Source organism: Lynx rufus, unplaced genomic scaffold (assembly GCF_022079265.1).
Source record: "Lynx rufus isolate CCGP_SWC_20201006 ecotype Redwood Valley unplaced genomic scaffold, mLynRuf1.p SCAF_1, whole genome shotgun sequence".
Taxonomy (NCBI): Eukaryota; Metazoa; Chordata; class Mammalia; order Carnivora; family Felidae; genus Lynx; species Lynx rufus.
Window position 1 is genome coordinate 105,752,742 of NW_025814823.1, and position 19,411 is coordinate 105,772,152.

Consider the following 19,411-nt stretch of genomic DNA (forward strand, 5'->3'; position numbering starts at 1 on the left):
CAAATGAGTATCAGGATTTATTTGTGGAAATTCCAGATGATGTTACAATGTTGGTACGTAATCAGTCCAATCTCATATTTTCTGCATCTAAAAGAGGGTTCAAACATGTGGGCTAAGTGGTTTTTTTTTTGTTTTTTTGTTTAGTATAAATAAAGGAATTTCTCTGATGTAAATACACAAATAAATCTTTAATATGAACCATCCCAGTGTAAATACTATAAACAAAAAAGTACATTAGACTATGTAGGTTATCTTTTCTATTTCTGGAAAGATTGGTGGTTAGTAAGGGTCTAGATTGTAAATAATATTTTCTTGACTAACAGTTTCCGAGGATTTAACGCAGTGACATCATTTGGAGAATCTGATATAGCTGAGACATTCTGTTTTTGTATCAGTGATGAGTACTCTTATTTCTCGGTTTGCCTTAAATTTTCCTCCTCCATACATTTACACCTGCTCATATTTAACTGAAATGGCTTATAATATAGGTATTTTAGCATTAAAATACAACATAATGTCTGAGCTTTATATTTTCCACAAGAAAATATTTTGTAAAACATTTTTTTCTGTACCGTAAAATAAAAATTAACCTTCACTGCATTTTTGAAATGTGGCATTTACTTTAATATTATTAATACAGCAAAGCTTACCTCACATAGCAAATATTTTCTTATGGAATTAAATCATCTCCTGATGTAAGTTTTAGTAAAGTCACATTTTCCATAGAGCTTAATTAATCTTAATTTTGAAAAGACTATTTACATGACACATAGATGTGCATACAACACATGGGCAGAAATAAATCATTTTAATAGATGAGTCCCTTCAGGAAGAGGCATATTGGATTACTCAGATTGGGGGGTTTTATAGCAGACAAGACTATGTATGTAGAGCCCTTCTGTGATGACATCATAAAATGGATGTTTTACTTACCAAGTACAATACAATCAGATGTCCACTTACCAAGGCATTCGGTGCCTGAGGAACTTGACTGAAATCCTTCACTACACTCACATCGGTAGCTCCCGATAGTGTTAACACAGCGCCCGTTTTCACAAATTCCTGGCTTGGTCCTGCATTCATTTTCATCTTTGGGAAAACAAATAGGGTGAATAATGAGCAGAGTGTAAAATGACCATTCACAAATGATCCTTAAGGGAGTTACATCTTATTTAAAATGTCCTCACCAAAATACCAACATGATGGGATAAAAACTAGTCATATGTGAACATGGATTTATTTTTAACTCCACCCAGGAGGGTTCTTTCTTAACAAAATGTTTTTCTTTTTCCCCTTCCCTTCCTTGTGGGGGAGGTATGGTCGTTTGATGGAAAATTGACCTCCACGAGGCATAAACTTGCCCCAAGACACCAGACAAGGTGAGGAAGCACTCTGGGGGAGAGGGTGCCAGTTTATACGATATGGGAGCAAGGCTGAGGGCTGAGGGGAGGGGGGTGTTAAGGAAGGGTGGAGAGTAGGGTAAAAGCCACACAGGCAAGCATGAAGCGCAGGCTCCCAGATTGGCTTTGAGTCAAATCAGAGGAGAAGCGTGGTTTGTGAGGACTCTTACTGGTTGAAGAAATTTAGGGAGTTCTGCTCTTTTGGTTGGTGATAAATCTATTAGGGCAAAATGGTTTTCATTAAAATCTCATCTTTACTGGGTTTGATATTCTGTAAATTTTGTTTGGGGCTTTTTTTTTTTTTGAAGCTATGCTATCAAGAACCTAAGAGAGCTTATGACAATGAAATATTTTTGATAAACGGCTTTCATCTTTATACTTCTTAATATTTTTTTGTCAGGATGTTTTTGTTTTTGCTTTGTTTTTGGTCAGGATGTTTTTTTTTTGTTTCTTATTTATTTTTTACTTTACATCCAAGTTAGTTAGCATATACTACAATAATGATTTCAGGAGTAGATTCCAGTGATTCATCCCCTACATATAACACCCAGTGCTCATCTCAACAAATGTCTTCCTCAATGCCCCTTGCCCATTTAGTCATCCCTCCACCCACCACCCCTGCAGCAACCCTCATTTGTTCTCTGTATTTAAGAGTCTCTGATGTTTTGCCCCCTCCCTGGTTTTATATTATTTTTGCTTCCCTTCCCTTATGTTCATCTGTTTTGTATCTTAAAGCCCTCACATGCGTGAAGTCATTATTTGTCTTTATTTAATTTCGCCCTCACATGCGTGAAGTCATTATTTGTCTTTATTTAATTTCGCTTAGCATGATACACTCTACTTCTAACCACATTGTTGCAAATTATGCTTTTTAATCTTTAATTTGTTGATATTTAAATTTTTTTAATGCGTATTCATTTTTGAGAGACAGAGACAGAACATGAGTGGGGGAGGGGTAGAGAAAGAGGGAGACACAGAATCCCAAGCAGGTTCCAGGCTCTGAGCTGCCAGCACAGAGCCCCATGTGGGGCTCAAACTCGTAGACCATGAGATCATGACCTGAGTTGAAGTCAGATGCTTAACACACTGAGCCACCCAGGCACCCCAAATTTGGTGATATTTATTCTGCCTGTGCTTTCTTTTTATCAGCACTTGCCCTCAATATTTTTTTCCATCCCTTCATTTTCAATCTCCCTCACATTCTGATTTGGCACCTTTCTTACGAACAGCATCAGGCGCTGGGTTTAAAAGGAATTTTAAAAAGTACATCTGGTTTTTTTAACTCACAGTTTATAACTATCCTGACTGCTGGTGTGTTTGGATTCTTACCTATCATTTTATTGTGTTTTGTATCTACTGTGGTCTTGCCCTCTTCTCTCAATATTTCTTAGACTAGTCTAGTTTTCTATGCCCTCCTCTTGTCCCCACCTCCTGGCATCAGGATTGCCAATTAGTCGCCTTTCCACTGTTGGAATTTTGTTTCCACTGTAATTTTGTTTCTATCCTTGCAGTGGTAGCCACGTCACAGCTTCGACACATACTTGCAGTGAACAGTTTTGCACAGATGTCAAGAAGTACTGACGTCTTTCTGCTCTCCCTTGGTGCCACCTGTCATGCTGATGTGACCTAAAAGTTTGGTTTGTTAGATCTTGTTTTTAAATGTGCCTCCAGGATCTATTTAAACCAAATAACAAACTTTCCTGTATCCCTGGCTTACCACTGCTTCATGTATACTATAACTTCCTTTTGCATTAATTAAAACAAAATAATGGAGCATCTCATTTGATGGTCATTTCACAGAGTCATTTCATTATGGATGGTAACTTAATTTAGAACATTTCTGACAATGTCCTATTTTTTGTTTATTTCCTTACTAGACTGAGTATACAGTTTTAGTTCAGAATCATTTTCCCTTAGAACGTTTGGAAAATATTGTTCTCTTTGACCCAGTGGTACTGTTCATTTGCAGGAAATCTGGGTTTTCTCTCTGGAAGCTTTATGGGTTTTCAACTTTGCTCTCAGCGTCCTAAAATCCACTATGCTGTGTCTTGGGGAAATTTTTCCTCCCTTATAGGGAAAAAACAATTATTACACAATCATAGAAATACACAAATTTTAAGATTATTTACAAAAATATTGAGCTAAGTTATAGATTTAAAAAAGGTACATTTTTTGGTATATTGTGTACTATGCAGTGTCTGTTATTTCTAGAAGTTGAGGATTCAAGGTCGGCCTTCTTGATCTAATCCTATCCCTGATGTCATTAACCTTTATTTTGATTTGTTTTTTAGTTGTCTGAATTACTTTACTTTTTGGATTTTTTTTTAAGAAGGGCTCTTGTTGGATAGACAGATTCCTCCATGTCTGGTGACGCAAAATAGAGCTTCTATACTTGAAAGATGGCTAGAGAGGTCTCAAAGTTTTAGATTACTTTTGTTCTACTACCAGTGGCATGAGAATTAGTGTGAGAATTTGTAAAAAGTAGCTTGATTTCTTTTTCTGCCTTGTAGATACTTTGTTTTTCTGCTTGGTTGCCTGAAACCAACGTAATTCACTTTTTTCTTTCCCTTTTTCCATTGTTGAAATTTGTAACTTCACTAGGGAGTGTCTTGGTGTGATGCTGCAGCACCTCTAGAATTTTGATTGCTAGCATTCCATGCTTTATCCTTTGAAAATTTCTCAGTGGCATCAGGATTGCCAATTAGTCGCCTTTCCACTGTTGGCTACTCCTGGAGCACTTAGCGCTGTCTACTCCGTGCCTAATGCAGTGCAGACCCATAGGCTAGAGGCAAACACACTGCTAGGACGGTCTCACTTCAACTCGCGATTCAAACCTCAAATGGGAAGTAACACTCCCTTGACAATCTTACTGTATTTCCTAGTGTGTCCATGCTTCCATTTTCTAAAATGACTACTGTGCAGGGCGACAACAACTCCTCCAACTCCCCACTATGAACCACCTATCTGGCCCTCACTTTCAAACTCTTGTCTTTTTCAGCAGCATACGGATTTCCTGGTTTTTCCCAAAGGCCAGTCCTTGCACTTGAACTCTGGATTGCCTTCCAGGAGTTCACAGTTCTCCTTTTTCACGGAGTTATTCTCTTAACACACATGTTCTAGTAACTTCCATCTTAAAAAACAGTCTCTTTTAATAATGTGTCATACCTCCACCTACTACCTCATTTGTGGTCCCCTTCAGGACTGATTTATTTCTTTTTCCCTCCTCAGTACTCCTAATTTTATTCTACTTTATTTCCAGTTTATTGAGGTATAGTGTAAAAGGATTCCTCTGTCGAGTGAATTAACACACCCATTACCTCACATATTTATCCTTTTCCTGTGAGAGAATATTTAAGTTCTAATCTCTTAGCAAATTTCCATTACACAGTACAGTGTTGTCAGCTGTGAATCACCATGGTACACATTAGATCCTCAAACCTTATTCATCTTATAAACTGTAAGTTTGTACCTTTCTACCAACCTCTCCCTATTTCCCCTACCTCAAGCCCCTGGCAAACATTTTTCTACTCTTTCCGTGAGTTCAATTTATTCTATTTTTTTAGATTCCTCTTATAATTAATACTGTGCAGTATCTGTTTTCCTCTGCCTGGCTTATTTCACTTTGCATAATGCCCTTTGGGTCCATCCACATGTTATCACAGATGACAGGATGCGTGTACATTTTCTTGATCCATTCATCCACTGACAAACACTTAGGATGTTTCCATACCTTGGCTATTGCCAGTAATGCTACGATGAACACTGGAGCTGACAAGTTTTTGAGATAATGTTTTTGTTTCCTTTGGTTATATACCCATAAGTGGGATTGCTGGATTATATGGTAGCGCATATTTAATTTCCTGAGGAACCTCCAAAATCCATACATAGTGGCCTTAGTAGTTTATGTTCCCACCAACAGTGCCTAAGGTCACAGTGCACAAGGGTTCCCTTCTCTCCACATCCTTGTCGACGCTTGTTATCTCTTGTCTTTTTAGGACTGTCCATCCTAACAGGTGTGAGGTGATATCTCACTGTGGTTTTGATTAAAATCGAAACCTGATGACTAGTGATGAAGAAGGCACCAAATATAATTACTGCTTCTCTTTCTGTATCCTGCAATACATCTCAGCAGCATTATACACGAGTGACTGACCACTCTCTAACTGCTCTAATGAAAACTAATTGAATAGTCCATCCTTTTAATTGTCATGAATCCTACACTGACCTGGAGAACTTCCTCTCTTGCTGGTCACTCATTTTTGTCTTCTAAGTATTTTTCACCACACTAGATTTTGGAGTGTTCAGAGCTTAGTCACTGCGTTCTCTTTCTTGGTGTCTCTGTGTTTTCTTTCTTGGTGTCCTCATCTGATCCTGTGATTTTTAAGTAACTACCTGTTTGCCAATAATTTGTAGTCCTGGCTCATAAACAAATCTGTGTACCTGCTGTTACTGTTTGAAAGGCTCATACATTTCTGACAGTTAACTTGGTCAAAACATTTTTTTTTTTATTTTTCTGTGTTTCCAATCACACCTGCTTCTTCCAGTCTTTTCCTTATCAGTTAATAGCCATCCAATCAACTATTCAAGTAAACTGCTAGGATTTGTCTTCTCTCTCTTCCTTCTTCCATATCCAATCAGCCCGTCATTAAGTTCTGTTGATTATGTCCAGAGTATATTATAAATCTAAGTCCCTTTCACCTCTGGCCCTTATCTGAGCTTCCTTCAGCTCTGGGATGATGAAAACAGCCACCTAAGTGAACCCTGCTTCTACTCCTAACACCTTGTAATGCATTATCCACTAGGCAACCAGAGATCTTTTAAAAATGTACATCAGGCAGTAACAATAACACAAGCGAAATTTTACTGTATGCAAAGCACTGTCCTAAGGGTTTATATGAATTAACTTATTGGATCTCCCCAATAATCCTATGAGGTAAGTGCTCTCCTTATTCCTATTTATGTTTAGAGTATGAATTTGAGGCACAAAGTGAAGCCAACTTGCCCCAAATCCCAGAACTAGGAGACATGAATCTAGGTTTCTCACATTCATTGTCCATCTGCAGGCCTGTACTCTAAATCCCTCTGCCACGGTGCACGCACCACAAAACCAGTCTCGTTACCGTGGCCTGCCGTGTCCGTGACCACCTTGGGACCTCACTTCACACTCCTCCCCTGGCACAAACTCCGGCTACACTGGCCTTCGTTCTGGCCTGAGGCATCTGTACTTACTGCTATTTCCTCTTCATTTCTAGGCCCCGGCTCAGACATCACCTTGTCACAGAAGCCCTCCTTCAATGGATCTTCTCAAATAGATCCCATTCAACCACTAAATCTTACGTTCTTAAAAAGACGTACCACTATATGAAATTTGTATGTCGATTAGTTGTTTGTTTGAGGTCTGTTTCTCCCTGAGCAGAACACACATGACTCGAGAGCAGAGTGGGGGCAGGGGGTGCAGGGGACACCCTGCCCTAGTTGAACACCCTGTCCCAAGAACCACACAAACAGTAGGTGTTTGATGAAGTGTAACTGAATAAATGACTATTCTGTACTAGCTTTTCGTGGGGCAGTGTGTTCTCATATACAGGCTTAAATATTTTCTACAAAAATTTAATTCCACAAATGCTCAAACATGTTCCAATATTTTTCATTTTTCCTTTTTTTTGGGGGGGGGGACTTCGTTTATGCAATGTTGGATTTTTTGGTCTTCCACCTGTACCATTTTGTTATGAATCACTTCCATATCCACATTTTTGCTTGTGTTTTCATCCTCGGCTACTTTTTATTAAGTCTACTGTGATTGGTGTACCTGGGTGGTTCATCTGGTTAAGTGTCCGACTTTGGCTCAGGTCACAATCTCACGGTTCATGGCTTTAAGCCCTGCATTGGGCTCTCTGCTCTTAGCGCAGAGCCCACTTCCGATCTTCTGTTTCCCTCTCTCTCTCAAAATGAAATAAAAATATTACAAAAACGCTACTGTGACTAACCTCTGTGATGGCTTTCTTTCCTCAGCTCTGCTAGACCATTCTCTCTTGATACTGCTCTATCTTCATTTTCAATATCTTCTATTATAATTTGTATTTAATGGTGTCTCTTAAAGATCACAAAAACTATTTTTCTAAACTTGTCCTCTTCCATTCCTGAGGTGTTTTGGCCCACTTCTTGTTTATTTTCCTTTCTTCTCCTCCGTCTCATACGTATACATTAGTTGTGGTCTCGTGTAACTCCTCATCTTTGATGGACTTTTCCCAGGTCTACTACATGCTACAGCACAGCGCAGAAGCACATCACCAGTGCTGAGCAGGGTGTGACCCAGCTTCACTTCACGTCTGTTGTATGAGCATTCCCTCACCACATCAGTTATGCTCTCTGCCCGTGGGGCATGTGTACCGAGTGTTGTTTGTAGTTTAGGAGGTCACTGTGGCTCTGAGTAAAGTCCTCTAAGTCTTGTCAACTGTTTTCTCTTTTACTTCTCTGGCTCTTCACACCGAGTGTCGAACTGGTTTCTCTCATTCACCTGTGTCCCTAATCTACTCGAAGATGCTGGATGAATTCTTTAAATTAGGGTTGGTCACTTTGAGAGATATCTGTATTCTGCTCCAGTCTAAAGAAAAGTATGTCATTGAGCCTCAAAAATACGTATTTTTGATTGAAAATTTTACGTTATTTGAAAGATACTCTTCAGAGTCTGTAGTTGGGACCATTCCTCACTTAAATAAACACTCTTCCCTCCACTGCTGCATTTCTAAATCTTCAGGGGATGCAAGTGAGGTAACACATTTTTATTTCATCATCTTAAAAGCAAAGCCTTCTTTCCCCTCATTAATATTTCAAAATTCATTTTGAAATAAATTTTATTCATTTCAAAATGAATCCCCAAAAGCATTCTGTCAAGACTTTCATGAAAATTTAATGATCGTGATAAAGTTTTTCTATTCCTTACATTTTTCTATTCATTTATTTGCTTACTTAAAACGAATTACTGGGGCATAGTATATCATATAGTCGAATTTCATCTGTTGTATCTGGTAAGGGGTAAATATCCCAAATATATAAGTAACTCATACAACTCAACACCAAAAAAACAATCTAACTAAAAAATGGGTCAAGGACGTGAGTATACATTTTCCCAAAGAAGATACACAGTTGGGCAACACACACATCAAAAGATGGCTAGACATCACTAATCATCAGAGAGATGCAAATCACAACCACAGTGATCTATCACTTCACTCTAGTCAAAATGGCCAAAGTTTGGGGCACCTGGGTGGCTCAGTCGGTTAAGCAGCCGACTTCGGCTCAGGTCATGATCTCTTGGTCTGTGGGTTCGAGCCCCGTGTTGGGCTCTGTGCTGACAGCTCAGAGCCTGGAGCCTGTTTCAGATTCTGTGTCTCCCTCTCTCTGACCCTCCTCTATTCATGCTCTGTCTCTCACTGTCTCAAAAATAAACAAAACGTTAAAAAAAAATTTTTTTTAATGTTTCAAAATGGCCAAAGTTAAAAAGACAAGAAATAACAACTGTTGGCAAGGATGTGGGAAAAAAGGGAACCCTCAAACACAGTGGGTGGGACTGCAAACTGGTGCAGCCACTATGGAAAATAGTAATGGAGCTTCCTCAAAAAATTAAAAATAAAAATACCCTGTAATCCAATGATTCCCCTACTGGGTTTTTACCCAGAGGAAATAAAAACACTATTTTGAAAAGATATATGCACTCCTTTGTTTACTGAAGTATTATTTATGATAGCCAAGATACGGAAGCAATCAGAGTGTCCACTGATTGATGAATGGATGATGAAAGATACGGTATCTACACACAGCAGAGTATTACATGGCCATAGGAAAGGATGAGATCATGCCATCTGAGACAACATGGATGGATCTAGAGATTATTATGCTAAGTGAAATAAATCAGACTGAGAGAGACAAATACCGTATTATTTCACTCGTATGTGGAATCTAAAAAACAAGTGAACAAACCAAACAAACAAACCAGAATGAGACCTATAAAAATACAGGGAACAAACTGATGGTTGACAGAGGGGAGAGGGCTGTGGGGATGGGTGAAATGGGTGAAGAATGAGTGATGGAGAATGGGAAATACAGGCTTCCAGGTATGAAGTAAGTCACAGAAATAAGACAGAGCATAAGGAATATAATTCGTGATATTGTAATAGCAGTGTAGAGTGACAGATGGGAGCTACACTTGTGATGAGCACACCATAATGTTTAAATTTGCTGAATCAGTATGTTGTATGCCCAAAAGTAATTTCACATTACAACTATACTTAAAAAATTCAAGAAATTTCATTTGTGATTACATTTAGTTTTCTTTATAGAGATTTTAGATTTCCTACCTAAGTCCAACTTTTTAGCTTATAATATTTTTAGTTTCTGTTGTGTTTGACATTTTGGAGATAATTTTGTTGTATTTCAGTCTCACTGTACTCAGCATTTTTATTATGGTTTTATGTTTGTGTGTGTGTGTGTGTGTGTGTGTGTGCGCACGCGTGTGTGTGGCTTTATCTTTCATTCTGATTCGGACATTTGTAAATAATTTTTATTTATAATAATATCTTGGCTGTTTATAATAGCATTTCTAATTATAAAAACATGTCTGTATAAAACCAAACTTCACTACAAAGAGTTTTCTGATGATCAAAAAGAGTTCTTTCTGCAGAAGGTTCAGCTTCCAGCATGCGATCATGAAAAGCCTGAGGATCAGAAATGTTTTAGAACCTGTATCTTCTGTAGCGTCTTTTCACAATGAAGAAATTACAAACGTATAATGCTGCCCTAGGTCTTTTCTTTGAAAAAGGAAGAAATGGGATCATAGAATACTAGAGCTAAAACACTTCGCCCTTTCCGTCTCTTCCTCTTCCTCCCACCCAAATCACGTAGTTTCTCACTCTGTAGATGAGGAGACAGAGACAAAGAGAATGAGGCCACTTTTAAGTCACCCAGCTCATTTATGGCACATCCAGGACCAGAAAACTGGGCTCCTGATATGATCATGGTGCCTATCCCCTTGCTCCCAGGAAATATACATATAAATGTAGTGACTGTACAATGTCAAATTCAGCTAGTTACCAAAAAAAAAAAAAAAAAAAAATCCAGGCATAAAAAATAAACATGTTTCTAAGTATTTTAGCTAGATGAAATTCAAACACACATATACCTGCAAAAAAATTAAAAAAGAAAGATACATGGCAGGTAAGCACATGAAAAGATGCTCAATGTCATTAAAGAAATTTAAGTTAAAACTACACTATGATGCCCTTATACATCTACTCGAATGACTAAAATCAAAATTCTCGGGTTGCCTGGATGGCTCAGTCAGTTAAGGGGGAGAGACAGAATCTGAAGCAGGCTCCAGGCTCTGAGCTGTCAGCACGGAGCCTCATGTGGGGCTCAAAGTCACGAACGGTGAGATCAGGATCTGAGCCGCAGTCAGATGCTCAACCGACTGAGCCACCCAGGCTCCCCTTGGGGTTCCTCTTTTAAATTTTTTTTCTCTGTATTTACTTGCTTGCATATGTACCCGCAGAATTATGAAAAACAAGAAGGCTTATGTAATCTGGGACAGGCATAACTGCCTGTGCATCATCTAGAAGCTGTTATATTGGCATGGACCCAGACATAGAAGAAATCCAGCTCTAGCACAGCCTTGAAATACCTAGAAAAGTAGTTGGCTTGAAGTTAGGATGATTTGGAAACAGTGCTCCAAATGTGTCTTGAGCTAGGGGTCTTAAATAAGCAGACCCTTCAGGCCTTACCTACACAGCCTTCTCCGTCAGGCCGTCGGGTCATCCCAGGCGGGCAGATGCACATGAAGGTGCCTATCAGATTCTTGCACATCATGCCTCTAGATTCACAGTCATGGAGACCTTCGGCACATTCATCCAGATCTAGAAAACAGTTTTCGTAGGAAAAAGATCAAAACAAATTCCCAGGAGCAGGCTATTGTTTTGGAGTTTTAAGTCTTATTTCCGGTCTTAAGGCTCTTAAAATGTTATTGTGTGACAGAGGAAGGAGGAGCCCGATATTTTCCAATTGTTGGCTATATTCTAGACTTATAAAAGTTTCAGCATTGATCCCAATGAGGAGAAGTTCAGGAAAGGACAGTCTTTTCTTTAATAAGAGCCCAAGATTGTGGGTTCTTCAACCTCTTTTATCTTTGACTTGCTTAGGCAGACCATCAGGTGTCTTGTTACCTAGGTATGGAAATCTACCAGCAAAATCCTGTCAGATACAGGGCTGTAAACTCTAGAAGAACATAGATGAGAACTGTAACTTCACTGCAGTACACTTCCAGCATGGCAAATAAAGTTTTAACTACTCTCTTGTCCATGGCCTTACCTTTGCACATCTTCTGGTCTTCCCTGAGGGCATAGCCAATTGGACATGTGCATTCATAGGACCCGAAGGTGTTCATGCAGCGGAAAGCACAGAGCAGCGGGTTCTGGGCACACTCGTTGATATCTAATCAAACAAACAGGTAAGCAGGGACTGAGACTAGAGTGTTAATTGTTTAAATAAACACTGCTGTATTTACTTAGCAGTCATCGAGAAAGCAGTAATATAATAGAACCTCCACTCCTGGTATGGAGAAGTGAGCACCTAACAAACTCACCCTCCAACAAATAACAACCATAAACTCTGAAAACAAAAACAAAAACAGAAACAACTACCTGAAGTAGTCTTTAGTGGTAAGTTGAAACTCTGCAAACAACCAGCAAGAAAGAAGTTCCCAATATTTTTCTTTTTCTGAAATTACGCTGTGGATGGACATAGTCCTGCCAGCAGCAGGGCCTGGCAGCTAAATCTTCAATAGAAATGTTCTGAGCTTCTGTGCATGGCAATCGGGGGAGGGAGCTGGGGGCAACCAAGGCTGCTCAAGAGTGAGAGGGAATCCCAGATAGGAGAGGGCTAGAGATGGAGACATACTATTTTGCATAAAAGCAAAAAACTTAATCTGAACCTCTGTCTTACACGGGCCTGACAGTCTGCTTTTATGTTCATCCAAGTTAACGGCCTGCTAAGACAAAAGCATCGGCATTCTGCAAAGATATCACTCACAATATCCAGGGAATAATCTAAAATTAACCTCCTGCTGGGGAGTTAACTTCAAGTGAAAATACCATCAACAGATGCTGACTCTGACATGACCGAGATGCTGGACCTATCAGACAAGGGCTTTAAAATAGCTGCTGTGACTCTACTCTCACCGAGGCAAAGGAAAAGAATACTTGTGATGAACGTAATCATCAGTAGAACATCAAAACAATGAAAGTAAAAGAAGCGACAGGAAAAAACCTTCTCTAGATCAATCAGAAGTAGTATTTAAGAGAAGTATCACTTGCCTTCACAATTCATCATGGGCCCTGGCTCAAAGCCTTCATTGCAATTGCATTCAAAACTCCCAATAACGTTGGTGCATGTCCCATTCCCACACGGATTGCCAATGGAACATTCATCAGTATCTGGGAAAAAAAGGAATAAAAAAGCGCCCCCAAATTTAGGGAAGTTTTAGCTTAATATGTGCATGCCCATGAATCATATCCCTCCACCTGGCCCTCACAAACTGCCAGGATCTGTACAGGCCACACCTGACTCTGCACCCTCCCTGCCATTAGCTGGCTGGCTTGCCTTTATTCAGTACAGAGGACCCCAAAGGATCAAGTGTGCAAAGCTCTGAGTCCTAAGATAGCCATGCTTTCCCTAAAAATCACAAACCCAGAGAGGGATGTGGTCTTCTGCTATAGGAGCAGGTGCAGAAAGTCACAAAGTAAAAGGGACTTCTCTCCCAGTTAGTTGCTCTGCCAAGTGTAACTCTCTAGGCGCATCAGAGTTTGTATATCTGGTGGAAGGCAGAGGTTGGGCAACTCTCTCCATGTTCACGTAAACCAGATCTACTAGTAAATGTAAAAAGGGAGAAGAAAAAGCAGTTATTACTAGCTGCTGATACTGGCTCTGTAAATCCTCCCACCACCCAGGGCACCTGGGAGACCTTCTGCTGAACATGAGAAATGGAATGGAAGCTTCCAAATATGTAATGTGGAGTCAGCACTCACCCACGCAGCGTACTCCAGTGTAATCAAGGTTGTAGCCCATCGGACATTCACAGCGGAAAGAGCCATCTGTATTGATACACTGACCATTTGAACAAATGCCTGGGCTCTCAAGGCATTCGTTGACATCTAAAATATAGAATCGTCCATAAACTTCCTCCGTATAAAAGGAGACATCACAACCATGTGTATTTATTCAACACAGACTTAAAATTTATAAAACACGTAAACATTTCTTTTCACCAGGTAAACAGATTGTATGCAATATACAGTGCAGTTTTACAATGCTGAAGATAACACATGTGATATAGAACATTGTGTACATATGTTAAAATATACTATATGTGATACAGTAAAATAAACATGATTTATAGAACAAATACACAAAAATGTATTTACACAAAAAAAGACTACAGGAATAAAATACATCAAACCACACCTTCACGTGTGTCATGAAGACTCGGGACAGTTCCGTGGCCGTACGGACACAGGTCCTGGAATGCAACTACAGAGAAAAACACAAATTCCCCATTGACTGAAGAGCCTCAGTTGTGGGACAACTTAAGAACTGATGGAGGGTGTACATGAAATTAGACCTAATTTCCATCTACAAGTTGCTTTTGACAAGAGTCTTATTTTATTTTTATGATTTACTTCAAAAGCAACCCTGAGCCTTTTTAGAGAAGGTCACCTGGGCTTGCCCAGCTCCTCCCAGAGTGCTGCCTACTAAGGGCTTCCCGTTCTGTTTGCTAGTTTTTTTGTTTTTGTTTTTTTAAATGTTAATTATTTTGAGAGAGAGTGTGTGGGGGAGGGACAGAGAGAGAGAGAGAGAGAGAGAGAGAGAGAGAGAGAGAGAAAATCAGAGAATCCAAGCAGGTTCCTTGCTGTCAGCACAGAGCCCGACACGGGGCTCAAACCCACGAACCAGAAGCCTGGGATCATGACCTGAGCTGAGATCAAGAGTTACTCGCTTAACTGACTGAGCCACCCAGGCATCCCTTACCTGTCTGCTCGTTCAGTGCCAAGGAGCCCATGACACACAGAAGCCACCTCCGACCTAGAGGTCAGGCTAGTTCCCAGGTTGCTGGGAGGCACCTACAACTCGACTACACTAACAACAGGAGACCTGGGAAGCTCTCGGTCTCACCCTGCAAATGGCCCTCATGCTGACTCAGCATGAGTTCCCCCCCCCACCCCCCACCGCTCCTCGCATCCCCTGCACTGTACCTCTCAAATTCATTCCTCTGAAAGCAAGTAATACGGACCTCGGGGGGGAGAAATGAACTAACAGTAACTCTACCCTGCACTCACATGTGTTGAATACACACGCTGGAAAGAAACCCCTCAGACTAAGGTGACCAGTTTAGACATGAGGGAGCCATTTCACCTTCACAATATTCCTGAGTTCCATGGTGACCGACAAACACATTCCCAAACCAGCACAAAGCGGAGTCTTACACGCCTGCTCTTACCTTCGTCGTCTTTGGGGCACAGCTCACAGGGGTCGCCCCAGCCCTCTCCTGGCATTTTACTACAGCAACATTTTGCCTTAGTGGTGTTGAAGGCTTTGGGTACAGAACACTTTCCATTTTCGAAGTTGGTGAAGCAGAAGCTCTGGCGGGTATCTAGTCAAGAGAAAGCAAACATCACAGACCTCCTTCTCGGTCATTTAAAAAGATGGAATACTTCGTGTATAACTTTCTGACGGAACACTTCTCACGGGCCGAACACTGGATGCAGATGAGGTCAGCAGTGAAAAGACAGGTCTGGAAATCCCCCAATGCTGATTTCACATGCCAATTTAAATTGACCTGTCTATAAAATTTTACATACTTATCTGAAATGTTAAAAGTGTTTTTATAACGTCCCTAGGAAATCTGAGAAATTACGCTCAGTATTAAAATTATTTCCGTATCTCTTCTATTATGTTGTAGCCTCACAAAAAAAAAAAATTCATGTAAGTTTCAGTAAGTCATATCACATTAAAAGTAACTCATACAGCGGAGTACAAAAAATTCGGTCCAACGACAAATGGAGCAGTGAAGCAAAAACAGTAATAATAATGATAAGCAAATGAATGAAAATAATTTTTCAGTATGAAATTTAAAAAACTGTGGAAACAGGGTTGAAAATTCACAGTACCTTAAAAGGCGTCCAGTACATTTAGTGTTGAGACCTAGATTTTTAACGCAGACGTAGTTGCCACAGACACGTTCTTTGTAGTGACAAACACTAGCATGATGGTTTACTGTCTATCTGTGAAGTTCCTAAGGTCAAATTATGACACAGAAGTCATTCCAAAGCTTACCAAAGCATCTCCGTCCATTATCAGACAATACAAAGCCAGGCGGGCAGATGCACTGGAAGCCCCCAGGAGTATTGGTGCAGGAACCAAACAGACAGATGTTGGGATCTTCGTCGCATTCGTTTATGTCTGGACGACAGCAGGAGAATGTATGAATTCAGGCAAATCAATACACTGTTCAGTCTTTGAAAATAAACAGTTTGTCCATACTACAATAACCCACTAGCCATTGATTATTTAATACGAAACACGAATACATAACGTGTATCTATAACTTGCTCTTTAAAAGTAGACGATTATTGCTTCAAAAGTCAAAGATTGTATCCAGATTCAACCAACCATATGGCCCAGACAGCCAAATAGAATTCTAGCTCCTTGCAGTGGATCCCTAGGGGTGTGTGTGTGTGTGTGGCCACCTGACATGACCAACTGTTCAATATCCTCCAAGTGTCACAGCCTCAGATGGTCTCCTTCTCTCATGCTCCTCTCTGCCATCCGCCATCCAAATTAAGATCCCCGAGTCATCTTTCTTCTTCCCCCTGACCTTTTAACCTTATGCAGGCAGCATGTGACCTGTTCCTTCAGCCTCCTCTGTGAATTCAACTCAACCTCACCTGCCCGGATTACCGTAAATCTCCTAATAGCCTGCCGCATCTCCATCTAGTCCCTTCACAGGGCCACCAGGTTGTCTTTCTAAACCACACATCTGCTTGAAAATCTGTGCCTGCTGGAACCAGGATGACTCGGATGTGGGTCTGAGAATTTCATCATTCCCACTCATCCCAGAACGGTTCCTTCAAATAAGGATTCCTTAGCAGTGACATTTGGCCTTTGTTTCATTGGAAGTGCTTACTGAGTTGTTTTACGTAAGTGAATAGACATTACATAATTCCAGCCACGTGAGACTGTAAGTTCCATGGGGACATGACCTATGGGTCTGTCTGGGTCACTGCAGCACAGCTTAGTCTAGCACGGTGTCAGGCACATACTACATTCTCCATTTGCATTCAGTCTTCTGGGTTGGCCACTTGATGCCCCTTACCACACTCGAGTTGGCTGTGTTTGCCAATAGCCTTCTCTGTTCTGTTCCTTTTTTTGGTTGTAAATTCCTATACAACAGTTAAGAACCACCCCAAGTGTCACCAATCCATTGTGATGGGCTTCCCTGACTTTCTTTTTGCCCCCACCACCAACGTTCACAGCCTCACCCTGAGCTCCCTCTGCCTTAATGTACCTCCAGTGCAGTGTCTGACCCAGTGGATTGCAAGGGTATCTTTACACGGTGGGTTTACTTACAAAACAGATCTTTTCTCTTCTGCAGTAGGTTACCAAAGGCAAGGGCTGTATCTTTTTGTAACCCCAGCACCTAAGAGGTGCAAGGTGTTCTCTGTTACGTACAGTGAAAGTTGTCATCAACTTGTATGTGTATACAGGTGTAGTAAGTATATGTTCATGTTAAGTGTGTATATGGTCACATTAGAAACCATTTCATTTGGAAAAATTGGTAGAAGAGATTCTAGCCTGAAGGGAATAGTCTTGCAGTGCAGTTAATTAAAAATGTACTTTTCAGAAATGCAAAATAGGAGCGTTGCTAACAGTAAGAAAAAAATGGTTCTGCAGTTTAATAAAATGTTACTGAGCCAGAGATTTCTTTTTTTCCACAAAGAGAAAAAGCAGCTGAGTCTTTCTGACACAAAGAAGCATATGTATCTTTTCCCTCCTAATGGTGGACATACCACTGCCATCATTGTTCCACAAAGGGATGTGTTATAGGAAAAATGAAGAACTGAGATTAAATACGGAATAAAGAAAATGAAAGGATCTTAAACTTTTCAAGAAGGTTTTTATTAAGATGCTTCTAGGATTTATTATCTTTTAAGTATTAAAAACACTAGGCAATTTTACAGCACACTACACAGATCAAGAAAGGGAAAAGATATTAAGGCCAAACTGGTAAGACTAGGGATGATATCTCCACTATATGAAATCACATGGACTGAAAAATAATTAAATTTGATCAAGTAAACGGTTTCCTTCAGTTCTGTCCATATAGGTCCCTTGAAAGTGAACAGTAGAGCTACAAAGAATTTTTGTTTAATTGGACAACTACAAGGCAAAACAAAACAAAACAAAAGCAAAAAACCCTCAGCGATCACTTCATGTTGGAAGAACCACACCAAGATGGTGCTTCTGAATTTCAACAAGACTGTAAAAAATAATTTGTATAAAAGTGAAATTAAGTAACTGTAAAAAGGTCGGCCTTCATCATGTTCACCAGGCAGTTCTGGAGCCCACTTTTGATGTGGTTACAGTGTTCTTGTATGCTGGAGGAGTTTCAGCATAAAAACATCTGTTATGACAAATGGATTAATATTTTCTGTTTTGACATGAGGCCTTCCCAAGGAAAAAAATGTCTCAACGGCATGGTCAAGATTTTCTGCTCCACATTTCTAGGACTCCAGACACCTTTAATAGCTGTTTTAAAATTGGTTGCCAAAGATTACAATTTTTGTAGACTCTCTTTAAATTCAGGAGAAAGTCTCTGTTGACATTTGGAAAAAAGATCAGAGTGCACTGAAAATTCTCTCACTAGTATAGCATTTCTGTTCATGACCAGCCCCACATCCCTAAATTCTTTATCCCTACGTTCAAAAGGATTCTGATGGTTCCACAGTGCAGATGTAGTCTGCTACACGTTGCATCCCCTAGGTCAGCCTGCTTGCACTGGTTTGGATTTAGTATACTTCCAAAGGGTCTTTACCCAGCCTGTCTTACACCAAACAGCTCGTGGACCTCGGAACAAATGTTAACCTTACCGATGCAGTTCTCGCTTTTCACTTCATACCCTGGCGGACAGATGCACCTGAAGGACCCTTCCAAATTCTGACAGGTACCAGGAGAACAAGAGCCAGGAAGGGCAACACACTCATTAGTATCTTTAAAGAGAAAGGAGAAAAAAAAATGATTTAACTATGAGATGACTGCTGCCAAACGATACTAACATGAATTCAACTTGCTCTCTCTGATCTGTCAGGTCACTATGGACAAATTTGCCCTGAGATACTCTTTTGACATCTTGAGTATTACTCATTTGGCAAGAGGCTAATTTTCCTGATTTGTTTCCTTCGTCTCCTTTTATGGAGACATGGATAGCCCCAAGCTCTCTTCCAATAAAAGCATTGCAGACAAGTCATTCCCAATTGTTGGCGTTGTCCTTACACCAAAATTTCCCATGGTATCTTATTTTCGCCAAGTGATCAGATGATCCCATGACATGTGAATGGAGTTTCCAGGTGTGTGTGTAGGGCTGGGGGAGTCACATCCTTATTTAACAAAATACAAAGACTTTTTATTGTGTAGCTACTTACCTATACAGTTCTTGCCATCTGGAGTAAGTTCATAACCTTCATTACATAAACACTTGAAGGAGCCAATTTCATTAAAACACCGTCCATTTCTGCACACCTGACCAAAAAAGGAACTGCACTCATCTATGTCTGTAAGCAAATGAGAATTAGCTTTCAGAGAGAGCTCTTACATGCATATGATGTTACACGTTGCAATGTCAAAGCATACTCATTGGTATGCATTTACAAACATGCTTCATTACAATTCCTCATCAACACAGAGAAAAA

The 19,411-nt window shown here is 40.1% G+C and overlaps 1 protein-coding gene across 1 annotated transcript in view; it reads right to left on the reverse strand.

Annotated features, from left to right (window-relative positions):
- Window positions 1-19,411, reverse strand: part of FBN2 (fibrillin 2) — a 256,875-nt gene that overhangs the window by 16,885 nt on the left and 220,579 nt on the right. Inside the window, exons 47-56 of the mRNA XM_047094456.1 lie at window positions 19,145-19,273; window positions 18,593-18,712; window positions 15,780-15,905; window positions 14,944-15,096; window positions 13,911-13,976; window positions 13,475-13,600; window positions 12,764-12,883; window positions 11,760-11,882; window positions 11,177-11,308; window positions 964-1,089 (exon numbers count right to left, since the gene is read on the reverse strand). Coding sequence (XP_046950412.1) covers window positions 964-1,089; window positions 11,177-11,308; window positions 11,760-11,882; window positions 12,764-12,883; window positions 13,475-13,600; window positions 13,911-13,976; window positions 14,944-15,096; window positions 15,780-15,905; window positions 18,593-18,712; window positions 19,145-19,273 — 1,221 coding nt within the window. The remainder of the gene's footprint in view (window positions 1-963; window positions 1,090-11,176; window positions 11,309-11,759; window positions 11,883-12,763; window positions 12,884-13,474; window positions 13,601-13,910; window positions 13,977-14,943; window positions 15,097-15,779; window positions 15,906-18,592; window positions 18,713-19,144; window positions 19,274-19,411) is intronic.